The sequence below is a fragment of the Sebastes fasciatus genome, chromosome 21 (genome assembly GCF_043250625.1).
Source record: "Sebastes fasciatus isolate fSebFas1 chromosome 21, fSebFas1.pri, whole genome shotgun sequence".
NCBI classification, from domain to species: Eukaryota; Metazoa; Chordata; class Actinopteri; order Perciformes; family Sebastidae; genus Sebastes; species Sebastes fasciatus.
In genome coordinates this window covers 7,462,181-7,485,684 of record NC_133815.1, presented here as the reverse complement: position 1 = coordinate 7,485,684, position 23,504 = coordinate 7,462,181, and the positions used below count along the sequence as shown (strand labels likewise).

Sequence of the window (23,504 nt, the reverse complement as noted above, 5' to 3'; positions counted from 1 at the left end):
GCATCTTCAGTATTCAATCACTCCTCCTCAAAATAGCTCCACCTCACCGGTTGGTGCTTCTTCAGGGTGAGCTCAAACGGTATATATGCCAGAAAACATTTTCAGCCGTGGGATATCTTTTGTTCTTTGTGTGCTGGTGTTGAGCCAAGGCTTCGGTAGTAAACCTCTGCTGATTGAGTTTGTGGGTGGGAAGGAGTGGGCTGCACTGCGGGGAAGAAAGCTTTGTTGAAAACACGGCTATGACCCAGATGTTGAGCTGCACTTTCTGAAAACTCTTCCTTGGTTTAAAAAATTAAAAAAAAAACTCAAGGAATTTATAGCTGAGGTCAGACCTGAGTGGGATTCATGTGTCGTTCAAGGACACATAAACGGGGAGGATGTTGGTCAGCTCGACAGGTTTGAAACTGTTCTCTGTGGCTGATGGAGCGCTTCAGTCGGCAGTCTGAGAGGTTGATAGAGTTAAGATGCTGATGACTCACATTTGAGACACAAATATGCTGATACAGACCTGAAGACTTTTTCTCAATATTTTTTACCTCTCCCCTCCTCACAGTGTTTCTGTGGTTTTTATGATTTCAAGAGACTTAATATCACGGCAACAAGTAGAGCCTGTTCTTTCCTTTGTTTATTCTTTTGTGCAGTTTTTATGCGAGAACAATGGACCAAGTTAACCTAGAAGTGAAAGTAAAAGCCCTCATACTGCACAGCCTAAAATAATTTGCTCATGTTATTGTGGTTAAAAGATTTCAAGTCAAGTCTGTTTTTTTATATAGCCCACAAATCATAAATTTGGCTCAAGGGGCTTTTACAATCTGTAAACCCTCAGTCTTTAGACCCTCTATTTGGATAAGGAAAACTCCCCCAAAAAAACTAAAACAGGGAAAAACAATATAATTTAGATTATAGATGTCATTTTCATGCTGTGAAAGTAATGTGAAATAGGATTAATTCTCATGTAATACCTCATATTTTGCAGGACAGCTCTTCATATCGATAACAGGACTGCCTCCTCTGAGTTGATGAGTCGAGTAATTGGTCTTTTTGGTCTTAGTCCACTAACATTTCTTAAGTTTATTAGTCATTTGTTATGATTTTTTTATGCTGAATGACTCATTTCCAAGAAACTTATGAGCTCATGTCTGGTAAACACAAGATTTAAAGAGGTACTTTTGTGTGATTCTTTGTGGAGAAACTCGCAGATCTGTCGATTAAATCAACTAATCGATTAGTCTATACAATTGTATGAGTGTTATTCGGCTAAGAATTTCTTTGGTCGAGGACAGCACTAGTTGATAATAGTATAATAATACACATTTTCACCTGGTATATCAGCATATGTCAGCAGCAGTCCTACATTCCCAAATGTCATATTCCACTTTAGTTACCACTTTCTAATAAAAGCATCCTTTTATAAAGGTTAACTAATGGCTGTATTAATGGTTAATAGATCATGTACTAATGCATTATAGATTGGCTATAAGAATTTGGGGTTGCCAGGTTGTGAAAAATCTCTTTGTTTGGTGTTCATCCTTTAAATTTTGGTATAAAACCAGAATCAAAATCAACTTTTTTTTTTGTCCAAGTTTGTTGATACATACTAAAAATTTGACTCCAGTTCCCAGCAGCTCTCAATAAACTTAAATTAACAGCTAAACACATATAAATCATATGCATCTATATGCACTAATGTTATAAATATTCTTTATAATTTTGGTCTAGATCCTTTGCAGCCAAGAGGATTTTTCACGATCTGGCAACCCAAATTTGTCCTCTACAAAGCAGCAGTTAAATTATTAATTAAAGGGTTTTATAATTACAACTCACAACCCCAATATAAAGGGTGCTTTATGAGAAAGTGCTCTTTTAGGTTAGGGACTGTAAACAGGTTTTTATCCAGTACATCACACATGAGGCCTGCACATAACAAAAAATGCCAGTCTCGCAGTGCACACATATAATAATAATAATAATTTTCCTTTTGTTAAAGCAAACAGTACAGGACAGTATAAGCCCGCTCCTGAGGATGAATTTGCTGACACTCCCTGCCTGCTGCACACTGGTGATGTTTCATTATATTGACTCTCCAGCAGAGCAGAGAGACATATGAAGACTTTCAGTTCCCAGCAGCTCTCAATAAACTTAAATTAACAGATAAAACACAATAAGCTAAACTTAAAGATATATCTACTGCACAACAAACCGAACAAGTAAACTATCTATATGCACTATAATGTTATAAATATTCTTTATAATTTTGGTCTACATCCTTTGCAGCCAAGGGGAGTTTTCAGAATCTGGCAACCCAAATTTGTCCCTTTTAACTGCTCTATAAAGCAGCAGTAAATTATATATATTATATTATTAAAGGGTGCTTTATGAGAAAGTGCTCCAGTTCTTTTTTGGTTTAGGGACTGTAAACAGGTTTTTATCCAGTACATCACACATGAGGCCTGCACATAACAAAAAATGTCAGTCTTGCAGTGCACACATATAATAATCCTCATTTTCCTTCAAACAGTACAGGACAGTATAAACCTGCTCCTGAGTATGAATTTGATGACACTCCCTGCTGCACACTGGTAATTTTTCATTATAGGTTGTTATCCAGTACATCACACATGAGGCCTGCACATAACAAAAACGTCAGTCTTTGTTCTTGCAGTGCACATATAATAATAAAATTGTTTGGGTGACCATATGAAGATACATATGAAGACTTTCAGTTCCCACAAGCTCTCAGTAAACTTAAATTTACAGCTAAACACATATAAATCATATGCATCTATAAGCACTAATGTTATAAATATTCTTTATAATTTTGGTCTAGATCCTTTGCAGCCAAGGGGAACTTTTTTCACAATCTGGCAACCCAAATTTGTCCAAATTTGTGCTCTGTAAAGCAGCAGTTAAATTATTAATTAAAGGGTTTTATAGTTACAACTCAATATAGTCATATTATTTCTTTATATTATTTTTTTCTGTAGGTGGAGGCTCTTGGTGCCTCTTCCTGCACTGTATATTATTCATTTTTGTTATGTTTTATAGTCTTAAATTGTGCAAAACAAATAAACAAATAAACTCACAACCCCAATATAAAGGGTGCTTTATGAGAAAGTGTTCTTTTAGGTTAGGGACTGTAAACAGGTTTTTATCCAGTACATCACACATGAGGCCTGCACATAACAAAAAAATAGTCTCGCAGTGCACACATATAATAATCCTCATTTTCCTTTTGTTAAAGCAAACAGTACAGGACAGTATAAAAGCCCGCTCCTGAGGATAAATTTGATGACACTCCCTGGTAATTTTTCATTATACATTTTTATCCAGTACATCACACATGAGGCCTGCATATAACAAAAAAGTCTAAAATACAGTGCACACATATAATAATAATCCTCATTTTCCTTTTAATATTGACTGATGTATTATTTATTATTGTAAAGCACTTAGTGATTTTGTATCTGTGAAAGGTGCTATTGCTTACTTATTTACTGTACAACAAACTGAATAAGTAAACTATCTATATGCACTAAATGTTATAAATATTCTTTATAATTTTGGTCCTTTGCAGCCAAAGGGATTTTTTCACAATCTGGAAACCCCAAAATGTCTCCATAAAGAGCTGCTCTATAAAACACCAGTAAATTATTAATTAAAGGGTTTATAGTTACAACTCACAACCTCCAGTGCTCCAGTTTTTTTATGTTTAGGGACTGTAAATAGAAATTGTATCCAGTACGTCACACACGAGGCCTGCACATATACAACAAATGTCAGTCTTGCAGTGCACATATAATAATCCTAATTTTCCTTTTGTTTAAATCAAACATGGGACAGTATAAGCCAGCTCCTGAGGATGAATTTGCTGACACTCCCTGCCTGCTGCACACTGGTGATGTTTCATTATCTGGACTCTCCAGCAGAGCAGAGAGAAGCTGCGCCTGCGCTCCAGCTCCTCTTCCTCCTCTCCAATCCTGCTGCCGGGCTCTCTGGCTCCATCCCCGGCTCGGCGTCCCACAGACAGGCCAGTCCTGGTGCTAAGAAGTCCGCCTAGCTGCTCCTCCAGTAATGGGGAAGAAGTGATAAAGAGGCTGCTGTCTTTGGAAGACGAGAGGAAGTTGAAGAGAAGCTCTCCACGACGCAGAACCGGACACCTCCAGAGAGAGAGAGACATCCTACATCCTACAGTTCCTTGTTGTTGAGTAGCCTCATAAAAAAACAGCGCATAGTGATGGAGAGAAAGGTATGGATGCTAACCATTTGTTTTATTCCACATCCGCATCCACCATTGAAACTATATCTTTATTATCCTGGAGCCACCACCACCACCAGATGGATTAGTGCGCACTGGAGGAGGAGTTTTTTATTATCCTCCTCTGTCTGTCTAGCTGTGTAATAATTTATTGTGCATGCAAAAAAAAAAAAAAAAAAGAATCCACCTTATTTTTGGGTTTATTCTGGCTTTATTATGTAGCTGTGTAATTTATTGTGCATCTAAAAAAATCCACATTATTTTGGTTTATTCTGTTTATTATGGTGCGCAGTTTATTATTATAGAGAATACAAATGCATGGAGGTGGAGATGTGCATGTTTGACTGTATAGGCTACAGTCTGCATCACTGTATAGTTGCAGCACCTCCTCCACCTCCTCTCTCCACCTCCACCACCCCTCCCAGTTTTTGCAGCCGACGCAGACACCACCAGCTCGGCTTGTTAACCTTGTCTGGTTGGTGGGAAACAGACACTTGAGGAGCAATAAGAGAGGATGCATTTGAGTGCATCTCTCTCCTCCTCTTTTATGCATGCCTTTTAATTCATTCTCCCTATCTTTCTCTTCCTCTTCCTCTTCATCACTCCCCCCTCTTTGATTCACACAATGATATAATGGGTGCAAGTCTGCATGCATGTGTGTGTGTGTGTGTGTGTGTTTTGGGGATCTTGCAGGAAAAGTTTCAGTTTCAGTGTGTTTAATCTTGCTGTTGCAGCAGAGCTTGTGGGTGCACACAGCAGCAGGAGAGGAATTTAGGGGGTTTTATACAGTTAAAGCCAGATCTACTTTTAGCTGATCCAAAAGGAAAATGTAGTTTTTTTTAATACTCCAGCTGTAGCCTGCAATAATATCAACTAAATCTGCTTTTTGACTGTTTATAGAGTCTTGCAGAGAAGCTACATGTCGACATTTTGGGACATTTTTTGCAGAAAATGAGAAGATGGATTCCACTCTCATGCCTGTACATTAAATATTAACCTCTAGCCAGTTAACCTTGTTTAGCAGAAAGACTAGTAACAGTGAATAGCTAGCCTGGTAAACCGCTAGTTAAATCACTATGTGGTTATGTGCTGGATTATATTTTGGTCACTGCACCCGGCTAGGCTAGCAGTTTCCACCCGCTTCCAGTCACTAAGCTAAGCTACGCTAACCGGCTGCTGGCTGTAGCTTCATATTTTGCATAAAGACAGATCTGCTTTTAGCTGATCCAGAAGGAAAATGTAGTGTTTTTATACTCCAGCTGTAGCCTCAAATAATATATTCACTTCTGTTGCAACTAAATCTGCTTTTTTGACTGTTTATATAGAGTCCTTGCAGAGAAGCTACTAAACTCTGCAGGAATATGTCGACATTTTGGGACATTTCTTTGCAGAAAATGAGAAGATGGATACAACTCTCATGCCTGTACATTAAATATGAACCTATAGCCAGTCAGCCTTGTTTAGCATAAAGACTATAGCTTGGCTAACCAGCTGTTAGCTGTACTGTGGCTTCATATTTAGCATAAAGACTGGAAACAGAGAATAGCTAGCCTGGCTAACTTGGATTGTTTCTTGGTCAATGCACCCGGCCAGGCTAGCAGTTTCCACCTGCTTCCAGTCACTAAGCTAAGCTACGCTAACCGGCTGCTGGCTGTAGCTTCTTTAGTATAAAGCCAGATCTACTTTTAGCTGATCCAAAAGGAAAATGTAGATTTTTAATGCTCCAGCTGTAGCCTGCATTAATATATTCACTAAATCTGCTTTTTGACTGAGTCCTTGCAGAGAAGCTACTAAACTCTGCAGGAATATGTCGACATTTTGGGACATTTCTTTGCAGAAAATGAGAAGATGGATACAACTCTCATGCCTGTACATTAAATATGAACCTATAGCCAGTCAGCCTTGTTTAGCATAAAGACTATAGCTTGGCTAACCAGCTGTTAGCTGTACTGTGGCTTCATATTTAGCATAAAGACTGGAAACAGAGAATAGCTAGCCTGGCTAACTTGGATTGTTTCTTGGTCAATGCACCCGGCCAGGCTAGCAGTTTCCACCTGCTTCCAGTCACTAAGCTAAGCTACGCTAACCGGCTGCTGGCTGTAGCTTCTTTAGTATAAAGCCAGATCTACTTTTAGCTGATCCAAAAGGAAAATGTAGATTTTTAATGCTCCAGCTGTAGCCTGCATTAATATATTCACTAAATCTGCTTTTTGACTGAGTCCTTGCAGAGAAGCTACTAAACTCTGCAGGAATATGTCGACATTTTGGGATATTGTTTTGCAGAAAATGAGAAGATGGGTACCACTCTCATGCCTGTACATTAAATATTAACCTATAGCCAGTTAGACTTGTTTAGTATAAAAACTAGCCTGGCTAACCTCTAGCTAAATCACTATGTGGTTATGTGATGGATTGTTTCTTGGTCACTGCACCCGGCCATGCTAGCTGTTTCCACCTGCTTCCAGTCACTAAGCTAAGCTACGCTAACCGGCTGCAAGCTGCAGCTTCATATTTACAGGGGAATAGCTAGCCTGGCTAACCTCTAGCTAAATCTCACTAGCTTGTTCTATCTCATCTGTTTAATCTGTATAAAACTAAGGTGTAAAAACAACACTTTATGTCGCTATGTGGTTTTGTGATGGATTATTTCTTAGTCACTGCACCCGGCCATGGTAGCTGTTTCCACCTGCTTCCAGTCAGTCTTCTAGTTGTAACTTCATATTTAGTGTACAGACATGAGAGTGCTATCAATCTTCTCTTGTAACTCTGGGCAATAAAGGGAAAAGCTAATATTTACTGTATTACATTAGGAAAAGCAAACATTTAGTTATTTTGCTTACATCATCATCTCATTATTGCTCCAACAGTAATGCTTATAGAGGAACACGAGGATGCTGAAAACTTTGTGACGAGGCCGTCCTCCTCTATAATGTGACACATTACAGATGTGTCACTGAATTTATTGCGTATTTTAAAGGCTTTCTCAGATTTCAACCTCTCTTTCTTTCTCTCTCTCTCTCTCCCTCTTTCTTTTTATCTCTCCTGCTCTGGTTTCATGTACAGATCTGTTGATTTATGGAGGACTTGGTGACTCAGCTGCTTGCTGATTTCAAAGAGCACCATTAACATGCACTTCAGTTTGATGCTCTCTAGATGAAACAGCCATTCGGGTGCAATTAGCCAACATGGAATATTGCAGAACTACTCTTATCTTAAATAAATGGTTGATTGTGCTTGGTTTTCCATAGATTTAATCCCTCTGAGGTCGCTTGTATGTACAGTATGTATGCAAAGACTTTTTCCAAGTATGATAAACATTGAATTTCCATGCAATGCTGCAGGAATGTCCTTCCTCCTCTGCTTTTTTTTGCTCTATTCAGTTGCATCATAGCTTGTATAGAAAGCTTTTGAGCTGCTCTGCACTTGTTTTGTGATTGCTTTTAAATACTTTTTCCAAGTATGATAAACATTGAATTTCCATGCAATGCTGCAGGAATGTCCTACAGTACCTCCTCTGCTTTTTTTGCTCTATTCAGTTGCATCATAGCTTGTATATAGGAAGCTTTTGAGCTGCTCTGCACTTGTTTTGTGATTGCTTTTAAATTCAACCTACTGTTTTGCCGTAGAAGTGGTTGATACAGGCTCACTCTCTTTATGAAAATAGGTCTTAAAATAGCTAAATTTCAAACCTCAGTCTTCCCTGACCCAGCTGCTGGCACAGATATTCCCCCTCAGTATAAAGAAAAAGGAGGACAGCCACCACATTAGTATGCAAGGTGCCGTCACAGCTCCTGAGGTCTGATAGAGGATCAGAGGATCAGCTCCTTTTACAGTCCGCTCAATGCTTGACTTGGCTTTTTAAGGAAAGCTGCACAGGACCACTCCTCCCATCACACACATACATATATAAACCTCGTCACTCTGTTCAGTCATGTTTGAAATTTAGTTTTGGCAACTCATCAAAGTCAATCACTGAGTGTTTCAGCTCCAGAGTTTGCCAAACTTTTGTGTTTTTTCACACTGTTTTCTGCACCAGCAGTGAGATTGATTAGACGAACTGGAAGCTGTACACATTTTTGGCTCCGTTTCCTAAATAGCAGGTCATCCAATTAAATGTTCCCCCGGCTTTGTGTTTGGTATTATTTGCAGGGATAAACGGACAATGGAGCACTTCCTTTTTTTGGCTGGCGAGGAATGTGCTGCCTCAATGGTTGTTTTGTTACCCCGGAAACGAACGAGCTTACAGTAAAACTATTAATTCCACTAGAATATTAAAAGTTGAAATGATTAGAGATTAACAGTTAATGAATCAGCAACAATTTTGATTAATCAAGTAAATGTTTCGATCATATTTTCAAGCAAAAATGCAAAAAATATTGCTGCAGAAATGTGAAGATTTGCTGCTTTTCTTATATTTATATGATATTAAATAAAATATCTTTGAGTTTTGGACAGTTTGTTGGACAAAACACAAAGATATTGAATTTGTTATTATATAAGATTTGCTGCTTTTCTTTATCTTGTATGATATTAAGTTTAATATCTTTGAGTTTTGGTCAGTTTGTTGGACAAAATTCAACAATATTTAATTTAATATCATATAAGATTTGCTGCTTTTCTTCATCTTATATGATAATAAATAAAATATCTTTCAGGTTTGGGCTGTTTGTCAGACAAAACAAACAATCTGAAGACATATTTTTTAGCTCTGGGAAATTGTGATGGATGTTTTTCACTATAACATATAATCATCAAGAAAACAATCATTTATCAGCAATGAAAATATGAATTATGAAAGTTTTGATATCATTTCTTACCATTACTATCATTACAATATCTAAAATACTGTAGAGCTGCAATGATTAATCAATCAATCAGTCAGTTTGAGTAGTTTTTTAAGGAAAAAAAGTCAAAATTCTCTGATTTTAGCTTCTTAAATGTGAATATTTTGTGGTTTCTTTCCTCCTCTATTACAATAAACTGAATATCTTTGAGTTTCAAGACATTTGAGGATGTCATCTTGGGCTTTGGGAAACACTGATCAACATTTTTCACCATTTTCTGACATTCTATAGACCAAACAACTAATCGATTACTGGAGAAAATAATCTACAGATTAATCAACTATGAAAATAATCGTTAGTTGCAGCCCTAGACTACTGCAGTATAGCAATGCAGTATGTGGGTTACTGTGCTGTATATAGAGGTGCAGCTCTGCATATTTTACACAGACATACAGTGCACTTTATAGCTGCAATACTGAAGATGAATTTTATGCAATTTCCCACCTATAAACACCACTTTCACGCAGCCCTCTGAACCTCCACTTTGTCATTTTCCCCACAGAGATTATAGGTTTTTATGGGTTTAAATCGAGCGCTTTGTAACCTAATTAACATGGCGCCCTCGCTGCCTACCAACAGATTATAACAGTGTGTTTTTTAATCACTGCTATCTTACCTAAAGCACCGTCTGTGGGTTTTTTCTTTCACTTGCATATTACTCCCATTCATAATGTATAGTTAGCTGTCTGATGAGATTGTGCGCTCGACTCAGAGACAAACTGTCTGGGTCCTAATGGTGCTACAGTTCAGCGAGGGGCTGGGTGACCCACTTAGATGTTAACGCTCAATACTGCACCAGACTCTGTTGGAGAGATTCAATACAACAACCCAATACAACACACATGCATGTTGATGTAACAGCTGGCGTTTACACACCTTCTCTCTCTGTTGCAAAAGCTTATTTAATGATCATTTTTAAAAAAGGTGCACAGCAACATTTCAAAGAGATTGAATGAATTTATTTTCTAATCCGGATCAGGCCTTAATGAATGGTGGTATCTTTGGTTTTAGGGCTGCAACCAACAATTATTTTCATTATCTGATTAATTAAGATGATTATTTTCTCAATAAATCTGCCAGAAAATGCTGAAAAAATGTAAAAAAATGTCCTCAAGCTCAAGTTAAAGTCTTCAAATTGCTTGTTTTATCTGACCATCAGGCCAAAAAGATAGTAAATATACCATCACACAAGACAAAGAAAAGCAGCAAATCCTCACATTTCAGAAGGTTGATTAACAAAATAGTTGCTGATTAATTTTCTGTTGATTGACTAATTGATTAATGAGTTCAATGGGTCTAATCGTATCAGCTCCTTATCTGTTGGAACAGGTAGCTACCGTGGGATTGAGGAATATGAACATTGGTGTGGTTGTCCATGAAGCTGGAAGTGGTATTTTCTTGGTTTTATATTGTTCTTTTTTATCATAACATATGTGTGGAGTTGTTTAAGGGAACTGAAGAAGTGGTTATGATGTTGTTCTGTGACTGGAATGAGCTAAACGTGCGACCTTACTGGAACTTCATCTTGTTGTCTTTTGTTTTTCTTTGTTGTGCAGCACTTGGGAGTTGTTACAGTGAGGTGACATTATGTGTTAGTAGTAGTTTATTGTGTCATCCACATATAAATTCCCAGACCACATAGACTTTTAAGACCTCAAAAACATTGTTTCTATAATGGTAATGTACCTGAACGTAACTGTGCACATGGAGATCTTTGACTGTTGCTTATATAACGTCAATTTCTACACACATATGAGAGAGTATATGTGTTTTTAATGGTTTATGAACATACAACACTTATGCATGTACAGTATTATTAGCACCAATGTGTGCCTCTCATGTATTAACATGACATTCAAATCACTGAGCTAATCATACAAGTAAGTTCAGGGCGATGCTTCGCGTCAGGGTTTATTTTACAACAATGACCCGCTAGCTGTATATTATCCCGCTTATTATACAGCTGTTTACTTAAGAAATCAATAATTTGACACAAAAATGGTCCGCCAGAGTCCGACATCAGAACTGTGCCCATAGCAACGGCCTATTATACATAGCAACGGTCTGCTATAAAGAGATAACAGACCGTAAAACACAGTGACTGACCAATCAGAATCGAGTATTCAACAAAGCCGTGTAATAATTCAAATTAAATACCTGGTGATGTTTTCGGTCATTTAACAACACTACTACGCATCTGGATGGAAAAATATTTTGTCTGTTAAAATATTTTTTAAACCCGTTCACTAAATTGAGACAAAAATTATTAAAGATAAAAAAAAAGTTTTTTATGAGTTATATTAGTATGTATTGATGTTACTTTTCAAATATTTTATATTTTTTTTTTAGGGCTGTCCTCAACCAAAGAAACTCTTAGTCGAGTTGATGTCATCGACAGATCTGTAAAACTGAGTTTCTCCACAAAGAATCACACAAAAGCACCACTTTAAAGCTTTTGTTTACCAGAGATGTGCTCATGTGCTCGAAATTAGTCATTTAGCATGAAAAAGCATAAAAAATGACTAATGGACTAAAGAAATCTTAGTCAACTAAAACCAAAACGACCAATACATGTAATAGTAATACATGAGAGGCACAAACCAGGGCTAATACAGTATGTATGTATGTGTGTTTCAATGTTCTTATGATCCTGAGGAAGTGGATCTACTTTTCAAAATGTCATGCATTTCATGAATTCCTCGGCACAGTAGCAGTGGATTTTTAATGCTACCTCTGTGCCTCCTCTCCGGGTCTGATTTTCATCTCTTGGATGTGGAGTGGTCTCGATGCGGCCCTGCACATACCAATCCTGCCCCCGTTCTGTCGGCTCTCTCTAACCATCCCGCACGGGCAGAGTGGTGCTGAAAGATCGGGGCTAATGCTGAGCTTGGATGCAGAGTAGGAAAGAAGAGAGAGAGGAGAGGGGGTTTATCGCGGTGGAATTATTCTGCCAGTTTTATTTTTCATCCCGTGGAATTTTATATGGCTGCTGGGTCGGGTTTATTCATGGAAAGTGAAAGTGTTTTTCACTGTTTATTTGTGTCAAAGTTGACCCCGGTGACTAACACAGTGAACTGAAGTCTTTTTTCTGTCTCAAAACTGGGATTTCTTTGTAGTTTTTACAGTTCCAACTCTGGACTATAGCTCCTCGCTCAGTTCACCAGCTGCTGCTCCAGTTTTGAAGCCACTGCAGTCGGCGTCGCTCCCCCACGATTGGCTGCTGGCTTTTGGGCGCAAGGCAGATTATGCCGTTGTCATGGCTACAGCAAACAGGAAATGCCTCGAAGCAGGTAAAGCTTCAGGCCTTGTTCCGGTGTGCTGCTCGTTGCTTGTGGGGGGAAACTGGGCTCATTACTGCTGCTCCGTCTTTCCATCTGCTCCCACAATGCCTCCTTCTTTTAGGGAGCAGCCAAGGAGCTGAACCATAAACCCGTCTGGATAAAGATGCTTTGTCCCAAACAAGGTCCACACTAAACTCCTTATCTTAGGTTAGGCGCCAAACACAGCGCTGCCGCTTTGTGCAAAATCATTCGCCTATTTCCTTGCGGTATATTGTACCAAAATCACTTTGATCGCAAAACATCAGCAGATGCCCTATTATTTTCAGGCTCCATGGGAGACTTTCTCTCTCCCTGTAGGTTCCTCTTCATTACACATGCCTGGCTGCAAGAAATCAGCCCTGAAATGTACTTGTCCGCTCCTTAATCCTCCTCAGTGGAGGCGCAGGTCTGCGTGCTTTTGTACAGTCCCTTTGATGGTGGCTGATGGCCATTGAGTAGCTTTTCTGAGAGCTCTGGCCTTTAAGCAGCTTGAGCTGGTTTTTGTGTGAAGCTCTTAAACTGAAGAAAAAAGAGAGAGGGGCCCAGCAGTGGGAGGGGATCAGACTTTACTCCATGCCCTAAGTACAGTCCATATTCCCCCTAGCGCACCCCATCTGTCTGTGACAATAACGGTGACGAGGGCAGGTTTCGTGGTCTCTGGAATGTAAACCTTCCTACTGGGAGCTGTGTGTTATACATCAGCACCGGTAGAGCGTTTTATTCTTTGTATACTACCTTCCTCCCCGGGGCTACTTGTGAAGAGATTGCAGAAAAACAAGCCTAAACCATCAATGTATGGATTTCTCCTCCTTCCTTTCATGCTCTCTGCTCAGCTTATTGTTGTTGCACATCAACTTCGGCTAAACAGAGCAAAGCAATCCAATAAATTTACCTCCACCATGCTTTTCTCCCAATAATGAATTATATATATCATTATATGTCATTTTAGAGAAGATGGAAGAAAAATCTGACTGCAAAGCTGCAACTTGATTGATTTTTTGATAATTGCATATTGATATTTCAACCGCTTTGGGATCTTTGCTTGAATGCAGCACTTCTTTTCATGTAAACACCAGCAGTTTTTGGCTTTAGCCCCGTTAAACCTGCAGTAGGCAAAATGTTTTTGGCATCATTGGGCAAAAATTCCTTAATAACCTTTCAGCATATTGTAATTCAAGTGTTCTGAGAGAAAACTATACCTCTGCACCTCCTCAAGGCTCTGTTTTCAGGCTCATTTCACAGCTAAACAGTACACTACAAGATGTTTCTGAAAACATTTGAGGAGAGAAATAGGCATTTCTTTCAGATTACCTGTCTCATGCTCTACTGTCAGGATATAGTGACCGTTTTATAAAAATAACTTTATTAATCATATTTGCTCCATTTCTACAAACTGCAGCTTTAAATGTTATCGAGAAATACTGAGAAAGCACAACACAGCAGACACAAGGTTTTCATCCAGGAGACCGCTGTTCGTGTCCAATGCGTTAAGTTCCACTTTCACGTTACAATCAGCTGACGCGTAGTAGCTCTAAGCCCGACTATGTAGTTATTTTCTAAACCTAACTAAGTTATTTTGTTGCTTAATCCTAAAGTGACGCCAGGGGGCTGGACAAAGCGGCGGCATGTGTTGTGACCCATCATCACAGCATCGCGTTTCAGTCACTTTTCAAGCAAAAAAGCCAAACATTGCTTAGTTCCAGCATGTTATTTGTGAGTATTTTCTGTAGGGCTGCACCCTCTTAGTGGATTAGTCGACTGATCAGTCGTTTTGGTCTTAGTCGACTAAGATTTCTTTAGTCCATTAGTCATTTTTTTATGCTTTTTACATGCTGAATGACTTATTTCAAAGCGCACATCTCTGGTTAACGACAGATTTAAAGTGGTGCTTTTGTGTGTTTCTTTGTGGAGAAACTCAGTCGATTAAATCAACTAATCGATTAATCAACAAAATCATATGACTGTTAGTTAACTAAGAAGAATTTCTTTGGTCAAGGACAGCCCTACTTTTCTGCTTTTCTCTGTTTTATAACTGATTATATTTGGGTTTTGGACTGTTGGTCAGACAAAACAAGTCGGCTTAAGACCTTGGGTTTCTGGAGCACTGTGATCGTCATTTATTACTATTTTCGGACATTTCATAGACTAAATGATTAATTGATTAATCAAGACTGTATTTGATGATGGAAATAACTGTTAATCGCAGCCCTACTTCACAGTTTGAAGGTTGTATAGAGGCTTGAAGTATCCAGTATTTCACACCGGAGAGTCTTTGGTTGCGATCCACTGTTAAACACTGTAAAATGATGATGCAGCCAGTATTGCAGGTTAGAAAACCAGCCAGACAGTTTGCATACTGTATTGCATGAAGCATGTATAGTGTGAGCTCTTTGTCTCCCTCGGGTGGCCAAATAAGGACATGAAGAATTACAAAATAATGACAAAAAGATGCTTAGAAAATGAAAGTGGTTGAGCAGTGATTACAGTTTGGTCCCTGCAGTGTTTTCATGCTTTATGATACCTCATCCATGTGTTGGCTCTGTTCAGACGTACGAGGACCCCTCACTACAGGCTCTGATCATGGATCCCTCCTTCCATTCAAACAGTCAGCACCTCCCTGCCTCCCTGCCCGGCTGTTTGCTCCCTCTGTTGGTCATCAATAATACTACTGCTGCTCCTTTACCCCCTGTTAGCCCCCCTCTACCCCCCTGTCTGCTGCTCACTGGGACATTACCATTTGGTGAGACTGACTGGCTTTGGTGAGGGAGACGACGGGGGTCCAACAGGGGGTACTCCTGCGCTCAAGGCTCCCTTTTGCATCGCCCGAGCTGCTGGATCTCTTTGTTATCGTTGAACCCACGTGCCGTCGCTGTGAGAAACGGGAGATTGGCTCAATCTCAAAATCTGCGTGGATAAACGCTCGACGGGTTGAGCTTTTGACCTTGCAGGAAAGTGAGACGCACACGGTTAATATATTTAAAGCCTGTGTCGTATGTTATATAACACAAGGTTATATTAATGCATAGTGGATTGATATTTTTTGAAGTGTTTGACTAAAGGGAGAACACAGATGGATTGAGGCAGCAAATAGACATTTTGCAGAGGAGGTTTTGGGTTCCTTATGTTCCTCAAAGCCTTCCAGACTGGATTCATGACAGCAGCAGTACACTCATCTCACCACCAGGTGTCACCACAAAGCAGACTAATGCTGCCAGCTGTCAGCAATACACACAGGAGGGCCAACGTTTGTCTATCAATAAGTCGATTCCAATAATCAGGGGTGTGAAGGTAGTTTGAAGGACGTTCATTTTGATCTTCTCTTCCTGCTTCTCTTTTAACTTTTCTGTCAGTAATGGTGCCTTAATGTTATGGATGATATGCATGCATAAAAACGGCTTGGGTCCTCTGAGGGATGGTGCATCCTCCAGAAGGTCATGACCTCTGGCCTAGAGGTCACACAACCACAAACCAGCTGTCCACACAATAACTGCAGTTTTCCTCCCAGAACTGGAGCGACACCCCCATCCTTTCCTAACGTCTATACCTCGCACTATTTTTAAGGAACAAGCTCGTCATGATGTGATAATTGAAGGACGGATTCTGTGTCAAAGCTTCACATCACCTCTTGAGGGCAATTTCCTTACTTTGACACCTGGTTCGACACTTTTCTGCCGTTTTCACACCGGCACAATGGGGGAAGAGGAAACAATAACGGTGACAATACGCCGTCATGTGTCAGGAGCCAAGCCTCCTTTGAATCTGCCCCACTTCACCTCCTTTGTCATTCAAATAACCTCATGAATATTTCACTCCCCTGATCTGACGGCTGGAAAGAAGGGAGGGAGAGAAAGAAAAAGAGGGGCTGGAGCAGCAGGAGACATGAAAGAGTCGTAATCTTCAACGTGGCTGGCGTGGTTTTAGTCGGAGTAATGACCTGTGTGGCGACGGGCGAAGCTCTGGGGTTGTGTGTAATTGGAGTGTTACAACCTAAAAATCCCAGCCCAAGTCTGTTAGTCCTCCTTCTGTCCATCAACGGATGGTTTATTTATTTTTTTCACCTTATTTGGGGCTTTTCAGTTTTCTGCATTTTGAGAAGAAATCTCATTATCTCAATCAACGTTACACGTGTCAAGTGACACAGTCACCTTGCTGTGCAGGCCAGCATGTTTGTTTGCCATTACGCTGCAGCCACAGCCTGCATATATAGCCTCTGGGCTCACTACTGGGTGAAAGGTAAAAGCTAATGAGGTGAGTGGAGGAAATGCTTCTAACCTATAAATGCACTCCGACAAAGGGCCAGCACAGAAAGACAGGAAGTGAAGGTGCTCTTGACGTGGCCCTCTGCTTTTGTGAAGTGGAGCACATACTTGCCGACACTCCAGATTTTCCCGGGAGACTCCCGTTTTTCATTTCCCTCTCCCGGTTTCCTCCCGGAGTCACAATTCTCCCAATTTATGACAAATGTTCACACTTTTTTTTTCTTTTTCTCACAACCTGTTTCTGGCGCTGTACAGCGTGTATAAGGCTCACTGTTTCCACCCGGACAACAATACAGCTGCAAATCCCAACGCGCAGCAACCAAAGTTGGTCTTTGCTCGACGCAGCGAAAAGCCGTCGTGGCGTGGTGCAAGCCATTGTAAAAACGGGTTTCAGAGCGCTGTGGTGCCGATGTCACGTTGTGTCTAAAATAACCTTCAGTGAGTGAGAGACGGAGAGAGAAATGGAGACTACTAAGACAAATAAATACTCAAATAGATGAATGAATGAATGAATGAAAACCGATAAATATAGAGATTCACACAAGTTCACGCCAAAGGGGCGAATTATTCTGTATTCTTTCCAGAGAATTAAAGCAGCAGTAGGTAGAAATGGAGAAAATATGACTAAAAAAAGTTATTTTTATAAAACGGTCACTATATCCTGACAGTAGTGTATGAGAGAGGTAATCTGAAAAATATCATGTGCTTCGGTGTCCTCCGGTGCTCCCAACGGCATCTGCAGGATTTCACAGACCAAACTAGGCAGCGCTGATCTAATATGAATCAATATTCTGTTACTGTAATGTCTATTTCTCGCTTCAAATGTTTTCAGAAACATCTGGTAGTGCACGGTTTAGCTGTAAAATGAGAAAGTATGTGACCCGGCAGCCACGTTGAGATCAGCTGAGGAAATAACAAGCACCGCCCACCAGCCGGAGCACAGCCAATAAGAACGCTCTCTCAATGAAATGACCTGTGATTGGCCAAAGACTCCCGTCACGGGGCTAGATTTTGTAAAGCCTGAAAACAGAGCCATGAGGAGGTGCAGAAGTCTCAGAACACTTGAATTACAATATGCTGAAAGGTTATTATGGAAAATTTTGCCCAATGATGCCAAAAATATTCTGCCTACTGCAGAATTTAAGATTTAAAATGCTGTTGCAGTGTAGCTACTTATTATTTCTTATATTTCATTCTTTAAAAGTCGCAAGAATGCAGGAAACAAAGTCTCTGAAACTCAAACATTTGGACCCACAGATCCTCTGCTTTGATTTCAAATCCTCCCTTCCTTTTTTTGAGCTCTCAAGGTTGGCAAGTATCACGCTTCATGAGAAAGAGAAATATAATTTCCCTGCCTTGAGTGGCTTTTCTTTCAATTGAGAAATCACCCTCCTCCTCCTCCTCCTCCTCCTCGTCATCATCACCACGTCATGACTCCCATCATATATGGCAGTCTACACATGTGTTAATGATATGCAGCGTGGCCCCTTTAAGAGCCCCTTTTTTTTTGGAGAATGAGCCCAGGACTCGGAGAGGTCCGTGTGTGCTGACCGTGGCCTCTGGGTTGGTCACCGCAGGGGTGGGGGGGGGGAAGCTGCAGCAGAGCGACTCTAAACCTCCCCAGCCCCCCAGTTTTAAGACCAAACGGCGAGCCTCGCCGCGCCACATGCCCTTATCTACCAATGGAATGCAACAGCTGTGCGGGGGAGCGCCAGGGTGGGCTGGCTGAAACCCCCCTGCCAGTCCCCCTCACAAGCCTCCCCCCTGCTACATCACCACCACCACCACCACCACCACTCCACCTCCAAGCGACGTGCCGGGCTCCTGAAAGGCAACTAAAAAGTGAGCTAGACACACAGTGAGAGACTCAGCAAGGCTGCTGCACATTCAAAATAGTCAGAGGGAGGGAAGAGAGAGACAGAGAGAGAGAGAGAGGGAGAGAGAGAGGGAGAGAAGGAGAGTCAGGGACAGGCAGTGCTGTAAAGGAGAGCACAAAGAGAAGGAAAGTGGAGCAGGGGAGGGGAACAGGAGGCTGGGTGAAGGGAGAGGGAAAGACAAAAGAAGGAGAGAGGGAGACATAGCAGGGTGAACGGAGGGGACTGAGCAAATGGCTACGGAGGAGACGGCGGGGGGAGCCAGGAAAGCCACCAAGAGCAAACTGTTTGAGTTCCTGGTCCATGGAGTGGTGAGTGGCGCTGTCCGTCATTCCCATGAAGGGAGCTGGCATGCATCTGTGTGTGTGCGTGTGTGTGTGTGCATGAGTCGGCGCAGCAGCAGCAGCAGCAGCAGCAGCAGTCTGTGTGTGAGAGATAGCTGGGTAAAGCTGGCCATGTGAAGGTTATTTCCAGCCCCCCTCTGGATCCCAGCCTGTTAAAGGAGATGGAAGAAGTGGAGCAGCATGGATGGATGGAGCTGAGCAGGAGAAGGATGGGGAGGATTTCTTAACACACACACACTCAGACAGAAAAATGGATAATTGTAGGAAGCTGAAGCAGAAAGCAGCCAGCTTCTCCCCCCTCCTTGTGAGCACACTGCTTTCCACTGAGAGTCACAGACAAGACAGAAAAAAGGGGTTTTGAAATGAAGAGTCCACTCACAACAACACACAGCCGGGCGGCGTGTTGTTGCTCGGTGTGGAAGGATTTGAACCTGTAAGGTCACGAGACAAAAACGGACGTAGTAGCGTAGACGGAGCCGGGTGAGGCAGGCGGCCAATCCTGGAAATCATGCAGAACAATCGGTCCATTCATGTGAAGCTGCCGTGAAATGTCAAGTCAAGTGTTGCTCGTGGTTAGAGGTTAGGCAATTATTACCATAGGTTACATTAATAACGGGACAGTGGAGGTTTGTTTTGGTGATGGGATGAATGAATTAGAGGGGTGAGAGGATGATGTAAAAGTGGTCAGTGACAGTTGAAAGTTTTAGCAGATGTGGCTTTGACATTGACTCAAGTGTGTAAATGAACTGATGATTTATTCTCAAATCGTTGTCTCTTAATATGACGTGACCTCGTCATGGGTTTCATGTTTTTGATTGATCGTTTACTCAGTGTAGTGTTAAAGAAATTGTGGTTAAAAAATACCCATTACAACTTCCCAAATCTCAAGGTGACATCTTTAAATCTTTTGTTTTGTCCAACAAAAAATACAAAACCTACTGATGTTCGGTTTTCTTTGAGATTTGACAAAGAAAAACGGCAAATCCTTAATAAAAAATGTGCCTGAAGATGATTTATCGAGGTTGGTAAAGTAGTTTCTAGAGCTGAAACAATTCGTAGAGCAGATGTTGGTTGGTTCTTTATCGTCACATTAATCTGCAATTAAATTTTTTAAGCAAAAATGCACCAGTTGTGGCTTCTCAAATGTTAAAGAGATAGTTTGGGTGTTTTGAAGTGGGATTGTATGAGGTACTTATCCATAGTCAGCGATGACGGTCGGCACGCCCCCAGTTTGGAGAAACAGACTACACAGAGGCAATGTGATGTGGACGTGGCCGGCAGGAAAACATATTTTAGCCTCCTAAAAGAAAGGCTCACCTAAAAAAATCCATATCAGTTTAAGTGTACGCTATATTATATCATATTTTCATGTTTCCGACGGGAAACTGAAGCCGTTATCTACGCTAGTTTCTTTGTGTTATTGTGTGACTTTGGTGTTTTAAAGTGTTAGTTCGGATTCACCGAAGTCACACAATTACACTAACTAACTAACCGATCGAGGCAGCGGTAGACCAGAAACTCCCGTGATCCGCGGAGGAAAAAACTACTGTTTTTGTCTATGGAGTCTGGTGGCTTTGGTGAGAGCATAGATGGATACAACAGCTTCAGTTCCTTGTCGGAAAGCGCTGTCTGATGGCGAGGTAAAGCGATGAAATATTCTGAATATAGCGTACACTTAAACACTTTAAAACACCTAAACTATCCCTTTAATACATGCTGGTCTTCTATGATAGTTAACTGAATATTTTTGGACTGTTAATTGAATAAAACAAGCATTTTGGGGGATTGTGATGGAAATGTTTCACTATATTCTGATACAATTAATCCATTGTGTCCCAGCTCCTACATCATAAATGTCTCATTCTGGATGTGGTTTCTACTTACCGCTGAACTGAATTTCACCTCTGCACAGATCCTGAAACTTGGCTTCACTTCCTAATCCTCAAGTACACCGAGAAGGTCAAAAAGACTTTGTCAGATCCTTTCACGTCTTAAAAAATCACAGCTTGACCGCCGTCTGATTCTCGGCGCTTTAATCAGCGCTGATGTTTGGCGTCCTGACACCAGGTAGATTTATACACTGAAACAAGATGAGGCATTGTCTCTTTGACAGGAGCGGTCATTACAGGGGCTTTGGAGCTGAAGCCCTGCGCGCCGAGGCAGACTTTAGGAAACAATGGAGCAGGTGATTGATGAGCCAGATGAGTGTGTCCTCTCAACAGACCAATTAACCTTGATGAGGTTCTGGCTGCTCCAAGCCAAATATTTCCCTCTGCTTATTTCTCTCTCATGCCCTGCCTCCCCCCCCGTCTCTCTCTCTCTCTTTGCTCGTTCTCTCCCCCACATTTCAAGATGGAAAAGTCTTGTTATAATAGTTGCGGCAGGTTCCCTCCTCGTTGTGCTGCAGAATGGAGAAATATTTATACTATGGGATATGGGGATGAATCGGCGCAGTTGTGGCGACGGATGACGTTTACTTTCCCCCCCTTTGATGAAGCTTTTACACACACAAATGCACAGATGCAACATAAATACGTGCACACATTGTTGTGGTTACCGAAGGTCGTGGTGTTCCTGCCTCCCAGCAGCAGTGTGTGTGCTTGTGGGGGAGAGTGTTTGGCCGAGGTCTGGTTCTAGGACTGATGGGTGGGCTGAAGGCCCGGCTGAGGTCTCTTCTTCTTTCTCTCTCATTATCTGCCTTACCTCCCCCCCCCTTATTTCTCTCATATGTGTGTGTGTGTGTGTGTGGAGGTCAGCGAGGGCCACGTCGATGAGAAAAGCCTTCCAGCGCTCTGCGTGGGAAACCCCGATAAGCCAAAACATAATACGACACACTGTAGCGCCGTCATCTGTAACTGCGTCTGTGTGTGTGATCGCACCTTTGAACATTATCTTCACCTTTACTCTCCGATCTGCATCATTAAAACAGGATTACAGAACTATCCATGCAGATAGTTTTGGGTTTTATTTGCCCAGATTTTGAGGGTTTTTTTGTGCCTCCACCCCGACACAAAGGAGGTGAAAGAAATGTCCTGTGGTGCTCACAGCATTGAAAAGTGAAATTTAAAAAGATTCAACAGCCACTTGTCTTTTAGAAACACAATACTACCGGTTACACTCGGTAATCCGCAGACCTTGCCATGATCATTGAACCAAAGAAACAGTCGCTATGAAAACTGTCCAGAATTAGTTTTTTGGATCCAGACTATGAGGGACACTGTTTTCTGGAAAGAAAGGTCACTGTTGAATCTCTTTAAATGCGATTTTATTTTTATCAACGTTGTAAGCATCACGAATGAGATTCACCTTTATTGTATCGGGGTGGAGGCAGATAGGATAGCTTAAAATCTCATGTTCAAATCATCACCTGCAACTGCAAAGGCTGCAACTAGCTATTATTTTCATTGTTGATTAATGTGTTGATTATTTTCTAGATTAATCGATTAGTTGTTTGGTCTATAAAATGGTGAAAACATGTTGATCAGTGTTTCCCAAAGCCCAAGACGACGTCCTCAAATGTCTTGTCTTGATATTCAGTTTACTGTCATAGAGGAGTAAAGAAACCAGAAAATATTCACATTTAAGAAGCTGCAATCAGAGAATATTTACTTTTTTCTTTCTTGAAAAACTACTCAAAACAATTAATTGTTGCAGCTCCATCACAATATTATTCCACTGAAATCCACTGATTACACTGATATCGAATTATTGCCCACAACTCTCACATTGATGTACAACATTATGTCCTTAATTACCGGGATATGAATTAATCTGAAGGAATTATTTAAACAAAATGATCAATTAGGATGATGAGACTTCTATAGTTCTGTCTTTAACAATATACAGTGTATATATATAGTTACTTTGTTAGCAACTTGAGCTGCAACGATTAATCAATTAGTTATTAGTTAATCGCCAACCGTTTTGATAATTGATTAATCAGTTTGAGTAATTTATTAGGATAAAAAAAAGTCAAAATTCTCTGTTTCCAGCTTCTTAAATGTGAATATTTTCTGGTTTCTTTACTCCTCTATGACAGTAAACTGAATATCTTTGAGTTGTGGACAAAACAAGACATTTGAGGACGACATCTTGGGCTTTGGGAAACACTGATCGACATCTTTCACCATTTTCTGACATTTTATAGACCAAACAACTAATCGAATAATTGAGAAAATAATCAACAGATTAATCAACAATAAAAATAATCGTTAGTTGCAGTCCCTAGTGATAACAAAATAAAATGAATCCATCCTTCCATGACAGTAAACTGAATATCTGATAAAAGAAAAGCATGGTGGTGGATGGGTCAAACAAACACAGGACTTTCATCCAAGAGACCGGTGTTTGTGTCCCGTATGAAACCAAAAGTGAATTTTGATTTATTTTGATTTACGTAGTTTAGTAACGCGACAAACGTAGTCATTTTAAATCAAACCATGATGTATTTTTAGTAAACATAACCAAGCAATTTTGTTGCGTTTTTGTTTTGTTTTTGCTTCAACTTACATATACAACCACATGTTTAAAACTGCGACCGTAATCTGGGAGTAAATACATTTCCCTCGAAACGTAATTGAGAATACAGTTTAGCTGTCTGGGAATGCA

The 23,504-nt window shown here is 40.6% G+C and overlaps 1 protein-coding gene across 8 annotated transcripts in view; it reads left to right on the top strand.

Moving 5' to 3' along the window:
• The first annotated feature begins 3,934 nt into the window (after positions 1–3,934).
• The window catches only part of smarcd3b (SWI/SNF related BAF chromatin remodeling complex subunit D3b), a 43,738-nt gene continuing 24,168 nt past the window's right edge, over positions 3,935–23,504 (top strand). For 2 of the 8 annotated variants that reach the window (XM_074621675.1, XM_074621673.1), the window contains exon 1: positions 18,463–18,863. In XM_074621675.1, coding sequence (XP_074477776.1) covers positions 18,786–18,863 — 78 coding nt within the window. In that variant the 5' untranslated portion in view covers positions 18,463–18,785. Of the gene's footprint in view, positions 4,247–18,341; positions 18,864–23,504 lie in introns of those variants that run through there. The other 6 variants (XM_074621672.1, XM_074621669.1, XM_074621671.1 and 3 more) reach the window with 6 other exon arrangements.